The sequence below is a fragment of the Nuphar pumila genome, chromosome 2 (assembly GCF_984573655.1).
Source record: "Nuphar pumila chromosome 2, dmNupPumi1.hap1.1, whole genome shotgun sequence".
Taxonomy (NCBI): Eukaryota; Viridiplantae; Streptophyta; class Magnoliopsida; order Nymphaeales; family Nymphaeaceae; genus Nuphar; species Nuphar pumila.
Window position 1 is genome coordinate 140,123,727 of NC_143250.1, and position 24,891 is coordinate 140,148,617.

The 24,891-nt window shown below is 35.8% G+C and overlaps 1 protein-coding gene across 1 annotated transcript in view; it reads right to left on the reverse strand.

Moving 5' to 3' along the window:
* Window positions 1–24,891, reverse strand: part of LOC149847335 (O-fucosyltransferase 9-like) — a 71,484-nt gene that overhangs the window by 44,336 nt on the left and 2,257 nt on the right. The window contains exons 2-3 of the mRNA XM_089996938.1: window positions 4,157–4,229; window positions 3,210–3,277 (exon numbers count right to left, since the gene is read on the reverse strand). Coding sequence (XP_089853064.1) covers window positions 3,210–3,277; window positions 4,157–4,229 — 141 coding nt within the window. The remainder of the gene's footprint in view (window positions 1–3,209; window positions 3,278–4,156; window positions 4,230–24,891) is intronic.

Below are 24,891 nucleotides of genomic sequence, written 5' to 3' on the forward strand. Positions count from 1 at the left end.
CTTGGCTGAGTTGTTATGACTAGTTGGCCAACAGGTTGTCTAGTCCGGGAGCGTCCTACTCGACCAGCAGTTTAAGGATGTGCAAAATATAACTGTTGGACAAAAGGGAGAAAGGTGAATTCTATACATGCCGAACTTAAATCTGACACATGTAATGCTATTAATTATGCATCAAATCATGAAAATTATGTTGTTATGCAAATGCTAAATGATTGAGGTTTCACTTAACATGGACATGCATAATAAACAGTTTTGTTCACTTGCACACACACTCAAAAGGAGTATGCATTGACATGGATACGTGTCTATGGATGTATGAAATACACATGACAAAAATGCATGTGATGTGGGAAATTACATGCTTGTGATTGACTTTGTTTTGCATGGGCGCACGTGCATTTGGCACATTAGTCTGATGTTATATAACACATCACTTTGGTTTTGTTGTGTGATGCATTGATGGCCTAATGGATCATCACCGGCCCGGAGAGCCGTGGACTTTGTTGTTTTCTTATATGTTTTATTGCATCACTTAAACCACACATGTTGGTATTGCACACTACTACACTGTTCTAGTTGTCTTCACGGGCTGGAGTCCCGAAAGGATTCTCGCAGGGGTGGATGCGAGCTTTTGCCTTTACTTTTTGCATATGATGTTGCAAAACTTAAAGAATTGACTTTTAATAAAAGATAAGTAAGAACAGTGTAATATACGTTCTAGGATCTCCCATCTGGAGAATGGGGATCTTAGAGATCCGGTCTTGAGGAGACTGTGAGGATACAAAAACTACGTATGCTTTATTTTGTCCCCTAAACCCAATATTGAGGTTCCTTCTCCTGGCCACGGTTTTAGGGAGAGTCTGTCACTTTACCTGGGGGTGGTGTGTTTGACACAACTGTTGTATGGGTACCAAGAAAGTGGCATATGTGGGCGTGGGGTGTCCCTTGTGTCCCTGACATTAGATGTGGAGGTCTAATGTTTCGAAGGTGATTCGGTCGAGGGCTAAGTTTGGAACCCAGTAATAAAATACAAATTGTGTGTTAAGCTACCCTGTGAACCTAACTTATCCTCGGGGATTGTACCCGTTTGGTGTATCCGCGGGCAAAGGTAATTAAAAAGAGGAACTTAAAGTTGTATGCATTTAATAGGGCATGCATATGGAAAAAAGAAAACTTAAATGAAAGATAACAAAAGAATTCATGCATTGCACAAAAATCATGCATTTTCCTGTTATGCATTAGATCATGCATATTTTAATTGTTCTCTTAATCATTACATGATGATGAGTGTGTAACGGTTAATTCTTATTGCATGTTGAAGTTTTGTTACTTGCTACGGCTTTAATGTTTTTGCTTACTAACACTTATAACTGTTGCATGAAAAATTTCTTAAATGCTATAAATGTCATGTTGCATTTACTTCGAAATATTGCATATCTTATCTTAACCATTTGTCTCACTTGTTTCACTAAGAAGTAGTTGTGCTCAGGATTTCGATTTTAACACCGTACTTTATTGTTTTTTCACAGAAACAGGTGATCAGTGAAGTCGGCAGCTATTGTGAGGGCACGAGAGTCACACTTGGTTCTTAACAGCTTCACCTGTGGATAGAGTGACTCTTTCTTTTTGTCCTTTAGTTCTAATGTTCTTTTCAGTTTTTTTGTTTCAGTCAGTTGTTTCGTTACTTTCTGTTGAGTAAAACATTGTCTCTGAAATTGATTATTGATTCATAAATAAAGAGGTTGTTTTGACTCTTATGGATGGTGATTGTAAGTTTCTTTCTGGTGATTGGCTATCCAGTTGAAATTGAAACTGTGAGAACCCCGGATCTCTGGGAAGTTTTCCGCACTGTTTAAAAAAAAAAGAATTCTGCATTTTCAAGGGGTATGAGTTGGGGTCGTTACAGTAAAATCTTTTTGTATTCTAATGATACGGAGAAGACCTTGATCCCCACCTTGCTCATTAAAAACAAAAGAAAAATGTAGTAATCATTGCCTTTTTCACCATATTTTTTATGATCATACATGTTAGAGACGGCAAGCACCATTAGCCTATACAGGAATTACTTGCCCAAATTATGGTCATAGTCTCTCAAGAATAATATCAAGTTTCAGAATTCAAATAAAAATCAAATATACAATATGACAAGACAAAAAAGGGAAAAGGAAACATCATGAGAGTAGTTTTAAGCATTCATGTGCATGTATTCATTAGAGCAAAACAACAAACCTTCAGAAAGCTTTAGATAATTATGGCCACAGGCATCTTTTTTAGTTATTCCAGCAATTATGAACATGATAATGATACAATAATCATATATGTTCATGCATGCTCATCAGAAGAAAAAACAAGAAACCTTCAGAAGAATGTGCATATAATTATGGACAGGCATCTTTTTATTTATTCCATCAATTATGAACATGATAATGATATAACAAGGAAAACTGCAACAAAAAGATAAAAAAATGTATTCAAATACCCAGACCAAATGAAAGAGGCCTAGTAGATGATCCTCGCAACAGCTCAGGTCATCCTGTATTCAGGCTGCATATGTAAAAGTAAAACACTTGAACCTAGCAACTTGGTATCAACAAATGATACTCAATTATGATATTCTATCAAAACCATATTTATCAGATTCTCTACATTGGGCAGCAAATCATAAAACATGATCAAAGTTCTGAGCATACTGGAATCTTTTTCAGTTTAATGATCCTATCTCAGAATGCCAGGGTCTCTGGCCTTGACAACACGCAATCCACAACTAGAAAATCTGGCGATTCTGGTCAAAACAGTGTTTTCAAGAATCTGGAAGGAGACAGTTTGTTGGATGACTAAATTGCATTTAATCTGGATTAGGTGCACAACCTTTACAATTTCTTCTCCTTTTGTCAATTTGTATAGGATCAAGTTACACCATAACCAATTTCAACCAAAGCATACCACTGCATCTTGCAATATGCTTGTCTTTCCCAAGAAGCTTTTGTTCTATTGCCATCTTATTCAAAAATGAGGCGTGAACTGAAAACATCCTCATTTTGCATGACAACATCTGATGTTTTCCAGTCTAACTCGAAAAATTCCAGTTTTGAAGATATCCCACTAAATGAAAACAATAAATAGAAAAAATAGAAAACTTAAAGAAAAAAAATCTTAATAAACATTGGAAATTTTAAAAAGCTCTGGTATTCAATGTCAACATATCATACCGAAATACGCTGCTGATTTAAACCACCATTTGCTTCGATAATGAGGTAACCATTTGAGGCAGGAAGTTCTGTTGCACCACAAATAAAATTGGCCAAAACAACTGATAAGTACAAGGTGGGATTACAATAAGAAATCTCTAAATATTACAGAATATCATACTTTCATTTATTATTATTTCTTTCTGTTCCTTTCCTTTTTTCCTCTTTCCAAAACAATGACCCACTAGTGGATGGACAATCTAACTGAAGTAAACCATGCTAGATGCATATATGAACATTATTTATAACAATCATACTGTCCATACAATTATAAAGTCATCTAACTTCCCGAAGGTAATTTGTTCTGTTGGTTTATCATGGGATGTTGAAGACGTGACTTATTCCAATAATCCAATGTCGAAAATTTGTGGTTAATCATGCATATTCCATCATGGTTGTTTCTTCCATAATGGAATGTGATAAGTGAGACATCGAGTAAGTGTTTATAGAATCTTCTTCGAAGAAATGATTCATCAAACGATGAGTCACTCATTCTTTCTTCAAACAGGGGAAATTTCCTGCTAGAGCAAACAGGGATAAATTTTTAAGATGTGTGCCTCCTTATGGAAAAGCATTTAGCAGCATAGTTTTAAAATCCAGTGACTTGCGACTCGACTCGGCATGGGTTGGCTCGACAGACAATAATGTGAACATAACGCACAAACATACAGAAAAGAAGCACTGTGAGTGAAAGAAACATGGTCACCAAAGCATCAACAATTAGCATCATTTTCCTGTTTCACTTTATGAATCAGATGATAAAGGAAGAGCAGCTCACCACTACATGTGTTTAGTTAGTATACTTACATAATATTAAACCAATACAAAATGATAACCATATCATGTTAAAACAAAATCCAGTAGATAATCAATCAAATAAAACCAAGAAAATATTAATGAAGTCAAACCTTCTTGAGAAGTCTTCTGGTTGATACAAGGCTTCCACGTTTGACCTCCCCTCACATGCCACGCCGCCACCAACTGCAAGGAAAGGCATAACTTTAGGATTTCATTCTAGAAATTATACGAAACTATTTTGAATAGGTAAAAGCTTCAAGAATTTTCAACATGCAACTCTGAACATTCACTTCTAGATAAAGATGCAATATTAAGGTCCAGGGTTAACGATAGGATCCATTAATTCCAAATAGATCCTACAACAATGACTCACTGTTTGATCTTCTTTGATTTATGTTTTTGGTCATCATTTTTGCTTAGTAAATTGATCCATAATAATCAGAATCAGGAAGACAAAAATACAAGCAAACTCTGCAATTGTCCAATATAGAAAGGACGGGTGACAAGAAACCTTATCAAAGGTCACAGGAAGGTTAAAGTGAAGTACGTGTAACATATGCAAATGAACAATCAGTACGAGGAACATTGCAATAAGGGAATCACAAGAAGGGGGGAATATCTGCAGAGCAAATCGGTGGTTTACATAATTCATGACTTAGTAGGCTAAACCAGAAAGAATATGGACATAAGAAGATATGTGAAGCAAAACAAACAATTATCCATAAATAAGAAACTTCAAAAACATAAAGCCTTACAGGTATTTTTAAGCAACTAAAAGAAGAGCATAAAGGTAAAGCACCATGATCGCATAACACAAGGTGAAAGCGTCAGATAAAGAGGGGGAGAAACAGAAAACAAGCATCATAACTCATGAACAAGACCCTAAGAAGTATTACAAGTATGCAAAATGGAATTTATGTTTCCTAAATACAGCTGACAATAGTAATAATAAAAGCAAACATATAGAGAAAATGATTTTGTAACCAAGCTTTTGAGTTTGGAAAGATTAAACGAAAGGCCTACCAAAAGAACCCCTTCTACAAGTCGCAGCATGAGACCCAGGCTTGACTTCTATGACAGATACCGGTCCTTAATATATAGTGATAGTAATATGGTACCAATTGAAGGTCATTAGAAAATCACACATCAAATAGTCAAATGCATAAACATTTTCACAGCAAGAAATACAATTTTCAGTAAACTGTTTTCAATTTCACTGAAATGTGTCCTTTTTTTTCATAATTTCTCTGATGCTGTACATGCTTTGACAATTTTCTAAAGAGCTAAATGTTAGAAATACCCATCAAAGGAAGCTTCGATTAGTTATAGTTTTACTAAGTAGGCGACATGTGGCTTCAAACAGTATATCCAGAAGACTGTAACTTAATTAAACAAAAGTTGATTAAGAAGTCTGAATTTTAACACGTAAATCAGTTTCTTAACAGTGCTAATTGAGTGCAAAAAATATTATGTATTTACAGTTTTCATACAAGGATATTTTAGCTTCTTATTTATTGTATTTAGGGCCAAGCACTTATCATATCGTATTCATTCTTGCTGAAATAGACAGTTTTTTCAAGATACTAAACTCGGCATTCATCTTCAATGTCAAGATGGTATCCGAGTCAACTGAACGACCAACACCTTAGCTCATCCTTTTAATTAGTGAAGCTCCAAACTCAGCAGGAGAAATATAAGAGCATACAAAGATCAGGTAAGTCTGAGGAGTTAGTGCAGAGCTTTATCATCCACTGCCTGTATCATCTGTATTGAAACAAGTGAAAATACAATAAAGAACCCAATAAGGTTAACAAGAATACAAAAGAAGTGCACAAGCACTAATCCACCAAGGGATAATACAATCACAAAATGAGAATGAACTCAAATAGCACAACACATGCACACAATAGCCACACAGGGCCAACACAAAATATAAAAAATATAAACTTTGATTATAAAATGCTTAAGAAAGCATTGAAGAATACAAGAGAGGCTCCAAGACACAAGGGGGCTGTGGCCCAACTAGCCATTGGACCAGCCCCAATGGCTATATTTATAGTCATTGGGACTGGACCAGCTCCAACAGCTATATCTTACATAAAGAAAAGAAAAAAGAAATAGAAAAATAAAGAAAAAAAAGATGAGTCAGTTCCTAGTGGACTAACACCTATTACATAGGTGAAATGACTAAAATAACCCTGATGGGTATTTCAGTTTACATACATATAATACAATTGTATATATAATTTAACACTTTTCCTCAAACTTATGGTGTGATCACCCAAAGTTGGATAAGAAGGGATATAAACCGAGGTGAGGCTAAAGCTTTAGTGAAGAAATTTGTTAGTTGACATTCTGAAGTCACATAAGGCAATTTAATAGTTCCTCACAAAAATCTTCTTGGACATAGTGGCAGTTCATCTCTATACACTTGATTCGTTTGTAGAAGGTATGGTTGAATGCAATGTAGATAGCACTCTTATTGTCGCAGCACATCTTCGAAGAACTAGAGATGACAAAACCCATATCTTTGAGTAGACTCCTTAACCAAATAATATTCAGCTTCGATGGATGACAGGGATACCTTCTGTTGCTTCTTACACCTCCAAGATATAAGAGAGTCTCCTAAAAACACACAAAACCAGTAGTAGAGACTCTGTCATTAGGATTACCTCATCAATCTGCATCAATATAAGCTATTAAATTTAAAGAAGAGGAAGATAGAAATAGCCCTTTAGTTATAGAACTTTTGATATATCTGACAATTTGCAGAACAACACCCACATGCATCGTAGATTGGCATGTTGAAATTGAATGGCTGAGTGTATCGCATGAGCAATGTTTGGTCTCGTGATGGATAAGTAGGTCAAGAATTCAATCAGTTGTTGGTATGGAGTTGGATTTTCAAGAGGAGTTTCATCTTTCAATCTTAATTTTGCATTTATAACTTTCGGCGTGTCCACCTTCTTATCATCAGAAAATCCAAAACAATATTTGCCGCCAACTTCATTTGAGACGAGATATATCTTCTAGGTGAATAACCCACTTAAATACCTAAAAAATATCTCAAAAAACCAAGGTCAGACATATCAAAATGTTTTTTGAGAATATTTTTAATTTCACTGATTCCCTTTTTGTCACTCCTTATAATGATCATATCATCAACATACAGTAGAAAAATAACAATGTCAGTACCTGTATCTTTGACAAAAAGAGCACTGTGAGTATAACAAGATTTATAACTTAGGTTTAAAATAACTTTGTTAAACCTATCATACCAAGCTTTAGGGGCTTGCTTAAGCCCATTTAAAGCTTTTCTTAATCGAAAAAAAAAATTCTTCTCGATTTCAAAACTGGAAGGAGGATCCATGTATACTACATCATTTAGGTCCTCATTTAAAAGGCATTATTGATATCAAGTTGATAGATATGTCATTTTCTAATGGAAGCTAAGGCAATTAGTGTTCTAACACAAGTCATCGAGATACGGGAGCAAAAGTTTCTTCATAGTCGATTTCATACTCTTGGGAATAGTCTTTGGCCACTAACCTAGCCTTATATCTTTCTAATGATCCATCCCCTTCGATTTTGACTTTATATACCCACCTACATCCTATAGTCTTTTCCCTATAGGTAATGGTTGGATATCCCAGGTCTTGGCTTTCTTATGGGCTCTTAATTTTAGGTTCATGGCATCAATCCATTCGAGAATTTCTTTAGCCTCATTGTAGGTTGGGGATTCATAAAAGGAGTGGATATTCATAAGACAAACTCTATATCTAGGTGAAAAGTTTTCATAAGACAAATCTTTCAAGATGTCTAGAGGTTCTACTAGATTTCCTAACACTAGTTTCTCCTAAATTTTGGTTTTGAGAATACCTATCAAGTGCACATGGAGGGTGTTCAACAATTCTTCTAGAATAGCTTTGAATATCATGATTCCGGTTATCCTCTATGGAAACCCCAGAGTCATCAATATGCATATCATCAAGATTAGTATCAACATGTATAAATTCATTAGAAGCCTTCTTTGGCAATAGATCAAATAAAAAGGCATACTTAAGATCATCCTTAGGCTTATCAAAATCAAAACCATTTTTATTTTTGAGAAAGTTGACATTTCTTCAAACATATAATTTGTCATTTTTCTTATCATAACATCTATATACCCTTTTTGGTTATTGGCATAACCAAGAAATACACATTCAATGGCTTTGGGAGAAATTTTGTCTCTTTTTCAATAAGTATGAAACAATTACATCCAAAGATTCTTAGAAATCTTAAATCACAAGAAGTTTATTAAAGTTTTTCAATTGGGGATATGTTTTGTAAAGAGGATGAAGGCATTCAGATGATAAGATATACCGCAGTTAAGGCACCTTCAGCCCAAAAACTTTTTGGAACATTTTTTGAAATAAGCAAAGTTCTCGTAGTTTCAATGATATGACGATGTTTTTTCTCAGCTACGCCATTTTGTTGACAGGTATTTGGATAAGATTTTTTATGTAAAATCTCACATTCTTTCAAATAATTTTTGAAATCATTAGACAAATATTTTTCCCGTGAGTCCGATCGAAAAAATAATAATATTAGTTTGAAATTGGTTTTGCACAAATTTGTGAAATTCTTTGAAACATGAGAATACATCAAATTTTTGCCTAAGAAAATAAATCCAAGTATACTTAGTATAATCATCAATGAATATAACATAATAGGAGATCCCTCCTTTTGACATGATCGGAGCTGGTGCCTATACATCCAAATGCACAAGTTCAAAAGGTTTGGTAGAAATAAAAGTTCTAGAGCCGAAAGGAATTTTCTTTATTTTTTCAAGAATACATTCATTAAATATGAACTCCTTAGAACAAGAGTCTTTCAAAAACAAAAAAAGAGCTAACTTAGATATATTAAGATGAACGAATCTTTGATGCCACACAAAAATATTTTTTCCTTAACAAAATTACAAAATGATTCTTTAAGAAAATGAAGAAAATCCATGTAATAGAGATTTTTCCTATGTTCTTCCCCAATCAGCTTTCCTGATTGGCGATCCTGCAGCCAACGTTTTTTTTATAAGGAGACCTCATACCCATAATTCAAAATTTTGAAAATGGATAATAAATTTAAATTGAGTTTTGGAACAACTCTAACTTTAGAAATTTAAAAATCTTTTGAAATGTTTCAATAATTTTAATTTCTAAATTAGTTTCATCGGTCGTACAAACACAAGGATTATACAAGGATTTTGTGCATTCGGATAAGAGGGATTCTAATGGAGTCATGTGAAACGAGGCACCGGAGTTAAGAATCCAAAAAAGCGTACATGAAGGAGAAGAAATAGATATGGTGGCGTCGAAAGTAGACGTAGAGGAAGTCTTAAGGAATATATGCAATGCCTTCGTTAGATGGTGAATAAAATAATTAAAATCTTCTCCTTTCATGATAGCTTATCACGCTTTTTTTGTGGTATTTCTTCAACGGTTTTTATCTTCTTATTGAGCTTGGGGCACTCCGGATTGATATGTCCCGGCTTTTGGCAAAAGTGGCAAATAACTCTCCTTCCTCCTCCTTTGTTATAATAGTTACCTCCTCCATTGTTATTTTTCCAAAATTGAGAAGGTTTATATGCTTTAACATTGTTACCGGGTCTTGACACGGCGAGAACCTCCTCACTTTCCTTAGTCATGCCAAGTTGGGTCTTGGCTTGATACACCTCTCCAAGAGCATCAAGAGAGGTGGTATCGGTCCTCTGCAAGATAGTGGATTTAACTTGCTCAAATTTGGGTCTTAACTTAATTAGGAAAGTAAACAAGTGTTCCTCCTCATGTTGCTTTTGCCTCATTTCAATAGCGGGACCATCCCACTTAGGCTCAATCAATGCTAGTTCATCCCAAAGAGGTGAGAGGGTACCACAGTAGTCTCTCATGTTAAATTGTATCTCGTTTTATTGTACACATATATTTATATATATATATATAAAGAGAGATACATATACATATATCATACATATATGTATATGTATCTATTGTTATATATATATATAAATATATATTATTTTCACATCATGTAAACCCCCAGGGGTATTTTTGTCTTTTCCTCTTTTTATGCATATCCACATTAGTGTATATGTTTGTAACTTTCTTTTTTCTTTCTTTTTTCTTTCTTTTTTCTTTCTTTTCCTTTTTCATTTTCCTTTTTCTTTCTTTCTTTCTTTTCTTTGTTGACTAAGTCAACTTGGATGGGGTCCAAACTAGATGTTGGACCCCTCCAACGGTTAGATTTCTAACCGTTGGAGGGGCTCCAACGTCTAGTGAGAGCCCCTCCAAGGTTCTCTCTTCTTATAAATAGAGGTGAACCCCCTTTTTAAATGTTATTCAATGCTTGGAGCATTGTTCAATAAAATTCTTTATATTTTTGCACTTGTGTTCTCTTTTTGTACCTTGAGTACATCTTGTTCTAAGTGTTTTTGTGCCTTTGTGCACATTTCCCTTTGTGGTGGTTGTGCTTTTTATGCACATTATTTCTTTTGAGATATTTTCACATGGTATCAGAGCAAGGTTAAAGCTTGAAGATCGTGTTATTCCTCGTATTTGCAAGTGCCTCGAAAAGCGTGCCTTTGGCGTCTTGGTGAAAGGCGTGGGGGCTTCTCTTCCTTCAATATTTTGGAAGTTTTTTTACGCCAAGTAAGATTTGAAAGACCCTTAGTGGTACGTATTTTTTCTCCACTCTTCCCTCTCTAATGGGTGAAAAAGAGTCTCATTTTTCACTTGGTTTTAAATTAAATGGCTCCAACTACCATGTTTGGGCCGGGAATATGGAGGCTCACATTAAGGGGAAAGGTCTTTGGGGATACGTTAAAGGAACCATTCCCGAACCCGAACCTAAGATCACCATTATTGAGAGGGGTGAAATCAAAGTTTTTGATGGTGAAGAGAGAGAAAAAGCCTTTGAAGAATACAACAAAAAGCATGAAGAATGGGAGATGAAGAACTACAAAATTCTTTCATGGTTCTTTTCTTCCGTTGAAACGAAAATAAATGCCAATATTTTGAAGTTCAAAAAAGCCTTTCAAGTATGGAAGTATCTTGAAAGAATGTATACTTCAAGAGATTTGTCTCATAAATACTATCTCCAAAAGAAGGCTTTAACCCTTCAACAAAGAGAAATGTCTGTTAGAGAATGTTTTGCCGAGCTATCCACTATTTGGGATGAACTTGCTCTCCAAGAACCTAAATGGAGTGGAGAGGCTATTGAATTGAGGGCCAAGCAATTAGAAGATCATTTCTTTAACTTTTTAAATGGGCTTACACTCGAGTTTGAACAAACTAGATCCTCCCTCTTGTCCTCTTTCTCTTCTCCTCCGTTGGAAGATATGCTTACCAAACTAAGTGGAGAAGAAACTAGATTGGGAATGAATAAAACCAATCTAAGTGTGTTGGTCGTTCCCTCTAAGGATGAAGATGAGGGTGCTTATGCCGTCTCAAGACCGGGGAATAATGTTAAAACTTATAAACCCCCTCATTTCAACAAAAATCAAGGAGGAAGAGAAAATGGTGGGCATTATGAAAGAAGAGATTATAGTAAAATCATATGCCACTTTTGCAAAGAACCAGACACATTGAACCGGTATGCCCTAAATGGAAAAAGATGGTGGCTATGTCTACAACTTTTCAACTAACTAAGGAGGAAGGACCATCAACTTCCAACAATGCTACTTTGTCTCTAGATCAAATCATGGAAGCTCTTCAACCTCTCCTCAAGGGATCCGTCTCCGGAGCCGCCATGACCACCTTCTCTCCTCCCGGTAAGACTCTTTGGCTCTTAGACTCGGGTGCATCCTTTCATATGACTCCAAATATTTTTGCACTTTCTAAATACTCAAAAAATTTGTCACCCTCTTTTGTCTCTACCGCGGATGGGGCTTCTCTTGAAATAAAAGGAATTTGTGATTTTGAAAGACAATGTTTTTTTATTCCTAAAGTTAGATTTATCCCAAAACTAAATTTAAATTTGCTTTTCGTCTCTCAACTATCGGATCATGGGTGTGATATCAAATTCTCATCAAATAAATGTTGGATACACGATCGCCGGTCCGGGAAGTTGATTGAGGAAGGCTCTAGGAAGGGAGATCTTTATCTTATGAAATTTCTTCAAATTCCAAAACCCTCTTTTTGTAATGTTGCCCAACATAAAGATATAAATGTTCGGCACAAACACCTTGGGCATCCAAATATTGTCAAGCTTTCTTATTTACATTTTGCTAAAACTTTATGTAAAGACAACTTCAATTGTGATGATTGTATTCTTGGTAAAATGAGAAGCTTACATTTTCTTGGTAAAATGAGAAGCTTACATTTTGGACAAAGAACTATGTTTTCAACTAAGCCTTTTGAAATTGTGCATTCGGATGTTTGGGGACCCGCACCCGTAGTGTCTAAAGGAGGGTTTTCATATTATGTTATTTATGTTGATGATTTCTCAAGATATAGTTGGATATACTTCCTCAAACATAAACATAAGGTCTTCTCTACTTTTAAGGTCTTTCATATGATGATACAAAATCAATTCAATAGTAAATTACAAATTCTTAGAACCGATTCCAGGGGAGAATATCTCTTAAATGATTTCAAAAGTTATATTGAAAATAATGGAATTGCTCATCAAAAGTCTTGCCTCAAAACACCTCAACAAAATGGGTTAGCCGAACGAAAACATAGACATATAATAGAAACTATAAGGACTTTGCTCATTTCTCAAAAAATTCCAAAAAGATTTTGGGCCAAAGCGGCTCTTGCATTGGTTTACCTCATAAACCGACTTCCATCCAAAAATTTGAATCAAATATCTTCATATGAAACCTTGTATAAAAAAGAACCCGACTACAATAGGTTAAGAATTTTTTGTTGTAAATGTTTTGTCATCACCGACAAGAATGATAAACTCTCTTAAAGCTATTCCTTGTGCATTTTTAGGATATTCGGAAACACAAAAAGGTTTTAGGTGTTATGATATTAAAAATGATAAACTATATGTTTCAAGAAACATAACCTTTTTAGAAAACATGAGTGGTTTTGAAGAACACAAAACTTATGAAGATAATGTTGATTACTCTTTCTTGTTTGAACTATTATCTAGAAATGAAGACTTTTTTAGCGATGATGAATTGAATGAGAATGAAGATATAAGTGAAAGTATTCCTCAACCCATCCAACATGAAGAAGAAATGATTGTTGAACCAATTACCTATACACATAGAGATAAAAGTACTTTTAAAAGTGCGATAGAGAAATATAGTGACCTTAGTGAACCTTCCAACCACTCTCGAAGAACTGAAAGATCTAGGAAAAATCCTTATAGATTTATATCCTATGAGTCTTTTTCTCCAAAACATAGGGCATCTCTTAGTGCCATTCATTCATATCAAGAACCTAAAAATTTTGAAGAAGCTAAGGAAATGATAGAGTGGAGGGATGTCATGGACAACGAACTTAGAGCCCTCAACAAAGCCAAAACTTGGGTCTTTCAATGTCTTCCAAAAGGAAAGAAAACAATAGGATGTAGATGGGTTTTTAAAGTCAAAACCAAGAGTGATGGCACTCTTGAAAGATATAAAGTCCGTCTTGTCGCAAAATGATATAGTCAAGAATACAGCATTGATTACGAAGAAACCTTTGCCCCTGTTGCACGGATGGTCACTGTAAGATGTTTGATCACCATTGCATCTATTAAAAAATAGAACATTTACCAAATGGATGTTAAAAATGCTTTTTTAAATGAGGACCTTAATGAAGAAGTTTACATGAATGCTCCTCCTGGCATGGTCGTGCCAAAGGGAAAAGTTCTTCGCTTGCAAAAAGTGCTCTACGGTTTAAAACAAGCTCCTAAGGCTTGGTATGATTGATTTAATAAAGTAATGGTTCAAGATGGTTTTACATCATGCTATACTGACACTGCTCTGTTTGTCAAAAAGTCTGATGCAGGTATTGTGATTTTACTGTTGTATGTTGATGATATGTTGATAACAGGTAGTGACATAAAGGGCATCAAAAGTATTAAAAACACTTTAAAAGAAAGGTTTGAAATGTCAGACTTGGGATATCTGACATACTTTCTTGGTATCGAGGTAGCCTACTCTCATAGAGACTATTTTTTGTCTCAAACTAAACTTGCACGTGAGATTCTTGACAGATCAGGTATTACTGATGATAAAATCTGTGAAACCCCTGAAATAGTGGGATAAAAAATGAAGATCGATGATGGGACACTTTTGGAGGATCCCACTCCCTACCGGCAACTCGTGGGATCCCTAATGTACCTTAGCATCACAAGGCCAGACATCTCACATGTCGTACACACTGCAAGCCAATTCCAGCATGCCCCTACATCCGTCCATATGGGCATCGTTCTACACATTGTCAGATACGTAAGGGGAACTTTAAACAAGGGAGTTTTTCTTTCCTCATCTTTTGAGTTAAATTTAATTACATATACTGACTCTGATTGGGGAGGTGACTCAAATAATCGTCACTCCACTACAGGTTTCTGCATTTTTTTAGGTTAATCCTTGATCTCATGGAGATGCAAGAAACAACATAAGGTGTCTCTATCATCCACAGAAGCAGAATATCGAGCCATGGCCTCAACAACCATGAAAATTGTGTTGATTCATCAACTATTACAAGACATGAGGATTCAAGTCCAAGGACCCACAAAGTTATGTTGTGATAATAAGAGTGCAATCTACATTGCTAAAAATCACACATTTCATGAACGCACAAAGCATATTGAGATGGACTGCCACTACGTTAGAGAAGCATATTTGCAAAAAGTTATAGATCTTCCTTATGTCACCTCAGAATATCAGTTGACAGACTTCTTCACCAAAGCGCTTTGCTCACCAAGATTCAACTTTCTTCTCGGCAAACTCTCGGTCATTACGCCCTAAGTTTGAGGGAGGGTGTTAAATTGTATCTCATTTTATTGTACACATTTATATATATATAAAGAGAGATACATATATCATACATATATGTATATGTATCTATCGTTATATATATATATATATAAATATATATTATTTTCACATCATGTAAACCCCCAGGGGTATTTTTGTCTTTTTCTCTTTTTACGCATATCCACATTAGTGTATATGTTTGTAACTTTCTTTTTTCTTTTTTCTTTTTTCTTTTTTCTTTTTTCTTTTTCTTTCTTTCTTTCTTTCTTTCTTTTCTTTGTTGACTAAGTCAACTTGGAGGGGGTCTAAACTAGACGTTGGACCCCTCCAACGGTTAGATTTCTAACCGTTGGAGGGGCTCCAACGTCTAGTGGGAGCCCCTCCAAGGTTCTCTCTTCTTATAAATAGGGGTGAACCCCCTTCTTAAATGTTATTCAATGCTTGGAGCATTGTTCTCCATTGTTCAATAAAATTCTTTATATTTTTGCATTTGTGTTCTCTTTTTGTACCTTGAGTACATCTTGTTCTAAGTGTTCTTGTGCCTTTGTGCACATTTCCCTTTATGGTGGTTGTGCTTTTTATGCACATTATCTCTTTTGAGATATTTTCACATCTCACACTCTTATCACCTTGTTTAATCATACAAATTTTCTCTTAAAGAAAATATTTTTGTATCAAATCTCTTCACACAAACATTTTCTTGAGAAAACTCCAAGTCTCACATGCTTTTTTAAATTTAACTATACTTGCTACAATTTTGAGTTTCATACTATTAAAAAACCAAGAGAGAATTTAGGCTTTTTTGGCTTCCCAATTTTCTACTGCAATGAGATGATCTTTGAGTGTTTTCTCTCTTTCTTCATCAACATTTATTTTGGTGAAATTAAGTTGTGGTTCACATGTAGTACCACTCACATGTCCCTATAACTTTTTTCTCTTGATATGGTGCTCCATGGCGGCGGCCCACATCAAATAGTTACAGTCGCTTAGCTTGAATGCAACCACTGTCATAATTTTTTTTCGCTCATCTTGATAGAGAGAAGGAAGGAGTCTCTTTCTTTGCAATCACAATCGTTGGAGAAGCCTTACATAATCTCAAGCGTCATTGGCTCTAATACCATGTAATGAAACTATAATGAAATATGCGAAAAGATAAAGAATGCTAAAAAGCATTCACAATGTCTCACAATGGACTAATACACAAAAGGAATAATAGCCAAGTCCACTATGGGACAATACATACATAAGTTTTAAGGAAAGCACACGCTAAAAATATAAATTCTCTTTATTGAGAGAGAGAGAGAGAGAGCACCAAGGCTTAAAGAATACAAAGGGAACACCCCTATTTATACAAAAAGAACCACCTCAAAAGGAGGACCAAAAGGGGGCTCCCATAGAGTCGTTGGGAGCCCCCAATGGTCACACCCTTTTGGCATGAAAAGAGAAAAATAAAAAACAACAACAACAACAAACAACAACTACGCCTTCATCCCAAAACAATTGGGGTCAGCGATATGAACCAAAAAAGAAATTCATTTTGGGTCTTCCACATGAATCCTTTTCCTCCAATCATTTCTATCCAACGCCATGTCCTCGGTGAGGTTCAAAGCATTCATATCCTTTCCTATCATCTCCATCCAAGTCTTCCTAGGCCTACCCCGACCTCTTTTAACTAATATATTTTCCCATTTCTCCAACCTTCTAACTGGAGCATCATTAGGCCTTCGCCGAATATGTCCAAACCACCGTAAACGATTCTCTCGCATCTTATTTTCAATGGGTGCAACACCGACCTTCTTACGTATCTCTTCGTTCCGAATCTTATCCTTTATTGTATTTCCACACATCCATCTAAGCATCCGCATCTCAGCTATACTCATTTTTTGAATATGATGTCTCTTGGCAGCCCAACATTCCGTACCATAAAGTAAAGCGGGTCTAATAGTCGTCCTATAAAACTTTCCCTTCAACCGCAATGGCATTCTACGATCGCACAGCACTCCAGTAGCACTTTTCCATTTCATCCACCCAACCTTTATCCTATGATTTACATCTCCATCAATTTCTCCATACTTTTGAATGATGGATCCCAAATATTTGAAATAATCATTCACCGGTATATCTTGCTCACCAAGCTTCACTACACTCCCATCACTACTTCGTTGCTTACTAAACCGACATTCCATATATTCAGTCTTACTCTTACTCAACTTAAGACCTTTAGCTTCCAATGTCTGTCTCCATAATTCTAACTTAGCATTAACCCCAGCTCTAGACTCATCAATCAAAACAATATCATCAGCAAACAACATACACCACGGTACATTTTCTTGAATTGATCTCGTAAGCTCATCCATCACTATCGCAAATAGGAAAGGGCTTAAAGCAGATCCTTGATGTAACCCAACCGTTATCGGAAAATTGGTTGTCACCCCTCCACAAGTGCGGACATTGGTTACTACTCCTTCATACATATCTTTAATTATACTAATGTACTTGAGAGAAACACCTTTCTTCATCATTGTCCACCAGAGAACGTCCCTAGGTACTCTATCGTATGCCTTCTCTAAATCAATAAAAACCATATGCAAATCTTTGTTCCTCTCTCTATATCTTTCAATAAGTTGTCTAAGAAGATGTATAGCTTCCATAGTTGATCTTCTAGGCATAAAACCAAATTGATTCTCCGATATCATGACAACCTTCCTCAACCTAGACTCAATCACCCTCTCCCAAAGTTTCATAGTATGACTCATGAGTTTTATACCACGATAGTTTGTGCAATCTTGTATATCACCCTTATTCTTATATAAAGGCACCAAAGTACTCTTCCTCCACTCATTAGGCATCTTATTTGTTCGCCAAATCAAGTTAAAAAGATTTGTCAACCATTCTAAACCTTTCTCTCCCAAGCATTTCCAAGCCTCGATAGGTATACCATCTGGGCCAACTGCCCTTCTTGATTTCATTTTCTTCAAAGCCTCTGCAATTTCTTTCTTTTGAATCTTGCGCATGAAGTCACGATTTATCTCATGAAAAGGAATGGAGAAGTCTCCAAGATCTTGAGCATGACTATCATTAAATAGCTTATCAAAATAATCTTTCCATCTCTCCTTAATCTCCTCATCTTTGACTAAAACCCTTTGCGTTTCATCTTTGATACATCTAACCATACCCAAATCCTTCGATTTCCTATCTCTCATCTTTGCAAGCCTATAAATATCCTTCTCGCCTTCTTTGGTATCCAACTTGTCATAAACCTCCTTAAATACCTTAGCCCTCGCGTTTCGAACAACTTTTTTAGCTTCCTTCTTTGCTATCATATACTTCTCCAAATTCTCATTATCACGACTCTTACTTAGATTTCTATAACACTCTCTTTTAACCTTAATAGCTAATTTGACATCCTCGTTCCACCATGATGTATCCTTACCTAGTGGTGCACCGCCTTTAGACTCACCCAATACCTCCTTAGCTACTTTTCTCATACCACCCGCTATCTTATTCCACATTGATTCTGAATCCTCCTCGAGACACCAATCAACTTCCTTAACTACCTGCTCTACAAACATTCCTTGTTTAGCTCCTTTCAGTGCCCACCACTTAATTCTAGGATCTATCCTATGTCTATCCCTTTTGCGGCATTGTCTAATTCTAAGATCTAAAATTAAGACTCTATGTTGTGTAGCTACACTTTCTCCTGGTATAACCTTACAATCGATGCAGCAACCCCTATCTCTCTTTCTAAGTAGGAAAAAATCTATCTGACTCGTATTAACCCCACTTTTAAATGTTACTAGGTGAGACTCCCTCTTCCTAAACCAAGTGTTTGCTAAGATCATATCATAGGACAAACAAAAATCTAAAATCCTTTCTCCACTTTCATTACTTTCTCCTATACCATAGCCTCCATGGATATTCTCAAATCCATCCCTACTAATGCCTACATGTCCATTAAGGTCACCGCCGATGAAAAGCTTTTCTCCATAAGATGTCTCTTGTACTACTCCATCTAAATCTTCCCAAAATTGATGCTTAATGGAATCATCTAAACCTACTTGAGGTGCATAAACACTAATAATATTAATAATATATCACCCTTCCTACGGACCTCAACTACATTATCTATAAACTGACGACTCATAACAATCCCTACTCCATTCCTATTCCTATTTATTCCTGTATACCAAATCTTATATCCCCAAGGTTCTATCACTTTAGCTTTCTCACCTACCCATTTGGTCTCTTGAAGACATAAAATATCAATCTTTCCCCTACACATAACATCTACTAACTCTACCAACTTACCAGTTAAAGACCCTATGTTCCAAGTGGCTAACCTAATTTTATGGTCTTGGACTAACTTCTTTACCCCCACCCGTCCAACAAAGCGAGGGAACCCTTGCCTATTTGACACCACACCCGGGCGCCGGTGTGACGCGTCGCTTCTGGGCGACGACCTAGCAACCCTTGCACATTTATCACTGCCTCCGGGCCTAGAGAGTACAGCGCGTCGCTCAGTAGGGAACGCCCCAACGAAATTCTCATATTGGTTCATTTTCATAGGATATGACAAAGTTTTTATGCTGGCTGTCACAGGCCTACCGCAACCCTCCTCCTTTATCCGGGCTTGGGACCGGCAGTGTATAACTACACAGGCGGAGTTCGAAAAATAAAAAAATAAAAAATAAAATAAAAAACCTAATCTATTTACATAGTTGTTTATTAAAACAACTATGTGAAAAGACAAAAATACCCCTATTGGGTATATATATATATATATACATGTATGTATTTTTAACACCCTCCCCCCCTCAAACTTTACGGGGAGATGACCGAAAGTTTGCCAAGGAGAAACATGAAGCGTGGAGGAGGAAGTGCTTTAGTAAAACAATCCGCTAACTGATATTCTGATATAACATATAGCAATATAACTGTTCCACGTAGATACTCATCACAAACATAGTGACAGTCCATCTCTATATGTTTGGTCCGCTCGTGGAAGGTGTGATTGCTGGCAATATAAATGGCACTTTTGTTGTCACAACAAAGCTTTGAAGCGCCAGGAATGTTAACTCTCGTATCTTTGAGAAGACTTTGAAGCCAAACAAGTTTCATTGTAGTAGTTGTCATAGCCCGGTATTCAGCTTCAATAGAGGATAGTGAGACTTTTTGTTGCTTCTTGCATCTCCAGGCAATTAAGGAATCTCCTAAAAAAACACAGAAACCAGTAGTTGAGATTTTATTATTAGGGTTACCTCCCCAATCTGCATCAATATAAGCAAGTAAATTTAATGAAGAAGATGAGGATAGGAATAGCCCTTTAGTTATAGTGTTTTTGATGTATCGAATGACCTGGAGCACAACACCCATAATCACAGTTGTAGGTGCATGCTGAAATCGGCTAGCAGAGTGAACAGCATGAGCGATGTCAGGCCTGGTGATAGTCAGATAGGTGAGAGATCCAATGAGCTGTCTGTAGGGTGTGGGATCTTCTAGAAGAACCCCATCCTCCAACCTTAATTTGGCATTTATTACTTCTGGAGTCAACCTTTTTATCATCTGAAATGCAGACTTCATCTGTGATAGGATATATCCTCGGGGAGAATATGCAACTTCAATGCCAAGGAAATATCTAAGAAAACCTAAATCAGACATGTCAACACTATCTTTTAGCATATTTTTAACATTGACAATATTATCTTGATCATTTCCTTGATAATCATGTCATCAACATAAAGTAATAAGATAACAATCTTAGTACCTACACTTTTCACAAAAAGAGCAGTGTCAGTATAACAGGAATGAAATCCCAATTTAATCATGATATCACTAAATCGATCATACCAAGCCTTTGGGGCTTGCATAAGACCATATAAAGCTTTTAAAAGTTTAAGGGTTTGACCTTGTCCAATGTTAACTCCGGGTGGCGAATCCATATATACTTCTTCATTGAGATTTCCATTTAGAAATGCATTTTTCACATCGAGTTGATATATAGGCCATTTTTTTATTGATGTGACAGCTATTAAGGTTCTAACACTTGTCATTCTGGCTACAAGAGCGAAAGTTTCCTCGTAGTCAATTCCATATTCTTTCGAATATCCCTTAGCCACTAATATGGCCTTATATATTTCTAAGGATCCATCACTTTTGGTTTTAACCTTAAAGACCCATCGGCATCCAATAGGTTTTTTATATGAAGGTAGTTTGACTATTTCTCAAGTATTGGCCTTTTGTAAGGCATCTAGTTCTACTTTCATAGCTTCAACCCAATGTGATATAGTTTTGGCTTGATCATAATGAGCGGGTTCATAATATGAATGTAGTGTTATCAGACAAGCCCGATAATTAGGTATTAGAGACTCATATGACACAAACCTATTGGGTGGAATTGATTCTCTAGAAGATCTCCTAACAGGGAGTTCCTCTAAAGATTCTGTAAGTTGAGAAAATTTCTCCAAGGCACTAATAGGCCTTTCTTGGTCTCTTCGGGTATAAACATTAATATTGTCATTACTGATATCACCATTATATGGTGATATATCAATATTGGATACATCACAAGTATCCTCTATATTTTCTGGATGATTCATAGAATCATCACATATATCATCTATAAGATCATGTAAAAATATGTAGTCAATTTCATTTTGTTTTCCTAGGTTTTCAAATCCATTCTCTTCTTTCAAAAAGGTGACCTCTTTTGAAACATATAGTTTGTTATTTTTTAAATCAAAACATCTATAGCCTTTTTTATTTTCCCCATAACCCAAAAAGACACATTCAATCACTTTTGGAGATAACTTATCTCTCTTATGTAAAAGGACAAAGCATTTACAACCAAAGATGCGAAGGCGATTGTAGTCGGGTGAGAATTTGAAAAGTTTTTCATATAGAGAGATATTCTTTAGTTTAGAAGAAGACATTTTATTGATTAAATATGTTGAGGTCAAGAGTTCGGCCCAAAAAAAAATTGGAATATTTTTAGAGATAAGCAACGTTCTAGCAGTTTCGATAATATGCCTATGTTTTCTTTCCGCTAGTCCATTTTGTTGTGGAGTTTTAGGGCACGATTTTTTATGACAAATCCCATTTTGTTTTAAATAATTTTGAAATTTGGTAGATAAATATTTTCCACTAGAATCGGATCTAAGAATGGATATATTACTTTGAAATTGATTTTGTATTTTCATATGAAACTCTTTAAAGAAGGAAAACACTTCAGATTTATGACTAAGAAAATAAATTCAAACATATCTAGTGAAGTCATCGATGAAAGTGACATAGTAAGAGTAACCACCTTTAGACATGACCGGAGATGGACCCCAAACATCCGAGTGCACCAATTCAAAAGGTCTTGTAGAAATAAATGTTCTAATTGGAAATGGAATAGACTTTATTTTCCCAAAAATGCAATCTTTGCAATTAATGTCTTTTTCCTTACAAAATTTGGTTCCAAATGGAAAAAAATACATTTTAGAATAACTTGGATGTCCAAGTCTTTTATGCTAAGTTTCAATGCTTTTATCTCGGACATAAGTACAAAAAGAGTTTGTAGGAAGGTTTAAATGATCCATATAATAGAGGTCCCCCTTCCTATGGCCTTGCCCAATCCGCTTCTCGGACTGGAGATCATGCACGAAGCAACCATTAGATGAGAAAGATATTTTACATCCATGGTCGGCAATTTGAGAAACCGAAAAAAGATTCAAATTAAGTTTTGGAACAACTCTCACTTTATGAACAAAGAGATTTTGAGAATTTTGAGAGTTAAGTGTTCCAATACTTGTGATTTTTAAAAAAGTTCCATCAGCCGTAGAAACACATGAACCTTTTGAATTGGTGCATACATCGGTTAAAGCATTTTCATGAGGGGTCATATGAAAGGATGCTTCGGAGTCTAGAATCCAAGAATAGGTACCGGGTGATAATGTAGACGCAATGGCCGCACCCGATGTAGATGAAGTGGCTTTGAGAATTTGATGTAGAGTCATAGATATTTGACCAAGTGTTTCTTTGAGGTCTCTACTTTTGCCTTCATCTTCTTTGTTGGTGGTAGATTCTTCAAGAGAAGCCACCTTAGGCTTGAATGTTCCATTTAACTTTGGGCAAGCGAGTTTGATGTGACCCGGCTCATAACAATGATGACATACAATCATCTTTCTTCCTCCATTATAGTTTTCTTGTTTTCCAAAATGGGGTGGTTTATAGATTTTGACATTGTTGTCGGGTTTGGATACGGCAAGCACTTCATCAACGTGTTTACTCGTGCCAAGCCTAGTTTCTTCTTGTGTGATTTCGGCTATGGCATCTTCTATTGGAGGAAAAATAGATCCACGGAGAAGTGATGACCTCACTTGCTCAAATTCAGGATGTAGTCCAAACAAAAATTGAAACAATTGGTCTTGTTCCATTTGTTTTTGTCTTAGTTCGACATCCTCCACAGCCACCTATTTTGGCTCTAAAAGAGCCAACTCATCCCATAGTGGGTTTAATGCACTATAATAATCTTGTACACTTGAATCACCTTGTTTGGTGGTTCTAATTTTTTCTTGCAAAAAATATGCTTTTGCAAGGTCTTTTTGGGTATACATACCCTTCATAAAGAACCAAGCCTCATTGGCTCGGTGGAATTTAGTTATATTTGCACATACCTTGAGTTCAACATTGTTTATGAACCAATCAAGGATCTTGGCGTGGTTGCTTTCCCAATCTTCAACTTTCTTTTGGTGGTCTTCAATGGCTTTGAGACGAGCATGTCCCTCAAGAGCCTTTTCTTGACCTCCTTCAATCTTGGTGAGCTCTAATCGAGGTTCCGGAATGGAACCCATTACATAGCCCCAAAGTTTTTTACCTTTAAGGTTGTTCTCCATTGTCGATGCCCACATCATGTAGTTCTTTCCATTGAGCTTGAAGGACAGATCGATTTTGGATTCCATGATGCCACCAAAGTATGTGAAGAATAGAGACAATGAATGTAAAGATGAATATCATGTCTTTTTTTTTATGAACTGAATGACTCTGATATCACGTAATGAAGTATGCGGAAAGATAAAGAATGTTAAAAAGCATTCACAATGTCCCACAATGGACTAATACACAAAAAGAATAATAGTCAAGTCCACTATGGGACAATACATACATAAGCTTTAAGGAAAGCACAAGCTAAAAATATAAAATCTCTTTATTGAGAGAGAGAGAGAGCACCAAGGCTTAAAGAATACAAAGGGGTTCAACCCTATTTATACAAAAAGAACCACCTCAAAAGGAGGGCCAAAAGGGGGCTCTCATAGAGTCGTTGGGAGCCCCCAACGGTCACATTTGTGACCGTTGGGGGGGGCAATGTCTCTATGGAGGGGGCCCTTTTGGCGTGAAAAGAGAAAAATAAAAAAACAAAAAATAAAATAAAAATAAAAAACCTAATCTATTTACATAGTTGTTTATTAAAACAACTATGTGAAAAGACAGAAAACCCCTAATGGGTATTATATATATATATATATATATATATATATATATATAGATATATATGTATAGGTACATGTATGTATTTTTAACAGAAACAAGCGAAAATACGATAAAGAACTCAATAAAGTTCAACAAGAATACAAAAGAAGTGCCCAAGCACTAATCCACCAAGGGATAATACAATCACAAAAATGAGAATGAACTTAAACAGCACAACACATGCACACAATATGCCAACACAAAATATAAAAAATATAAACTTTGATTATAAAATGCTTAAGAAAGCATTGAAGAATTCAAGAGAGGGAGTACCTTTAAATAGGCACTCCAAGACACGAGGGGGCTGGTCCAAAGGTTAGTTGGACCAGCTCCAACAGCTATATCTTACATAAAGAAAAGAAAAAAGAAATAGAAAAATAA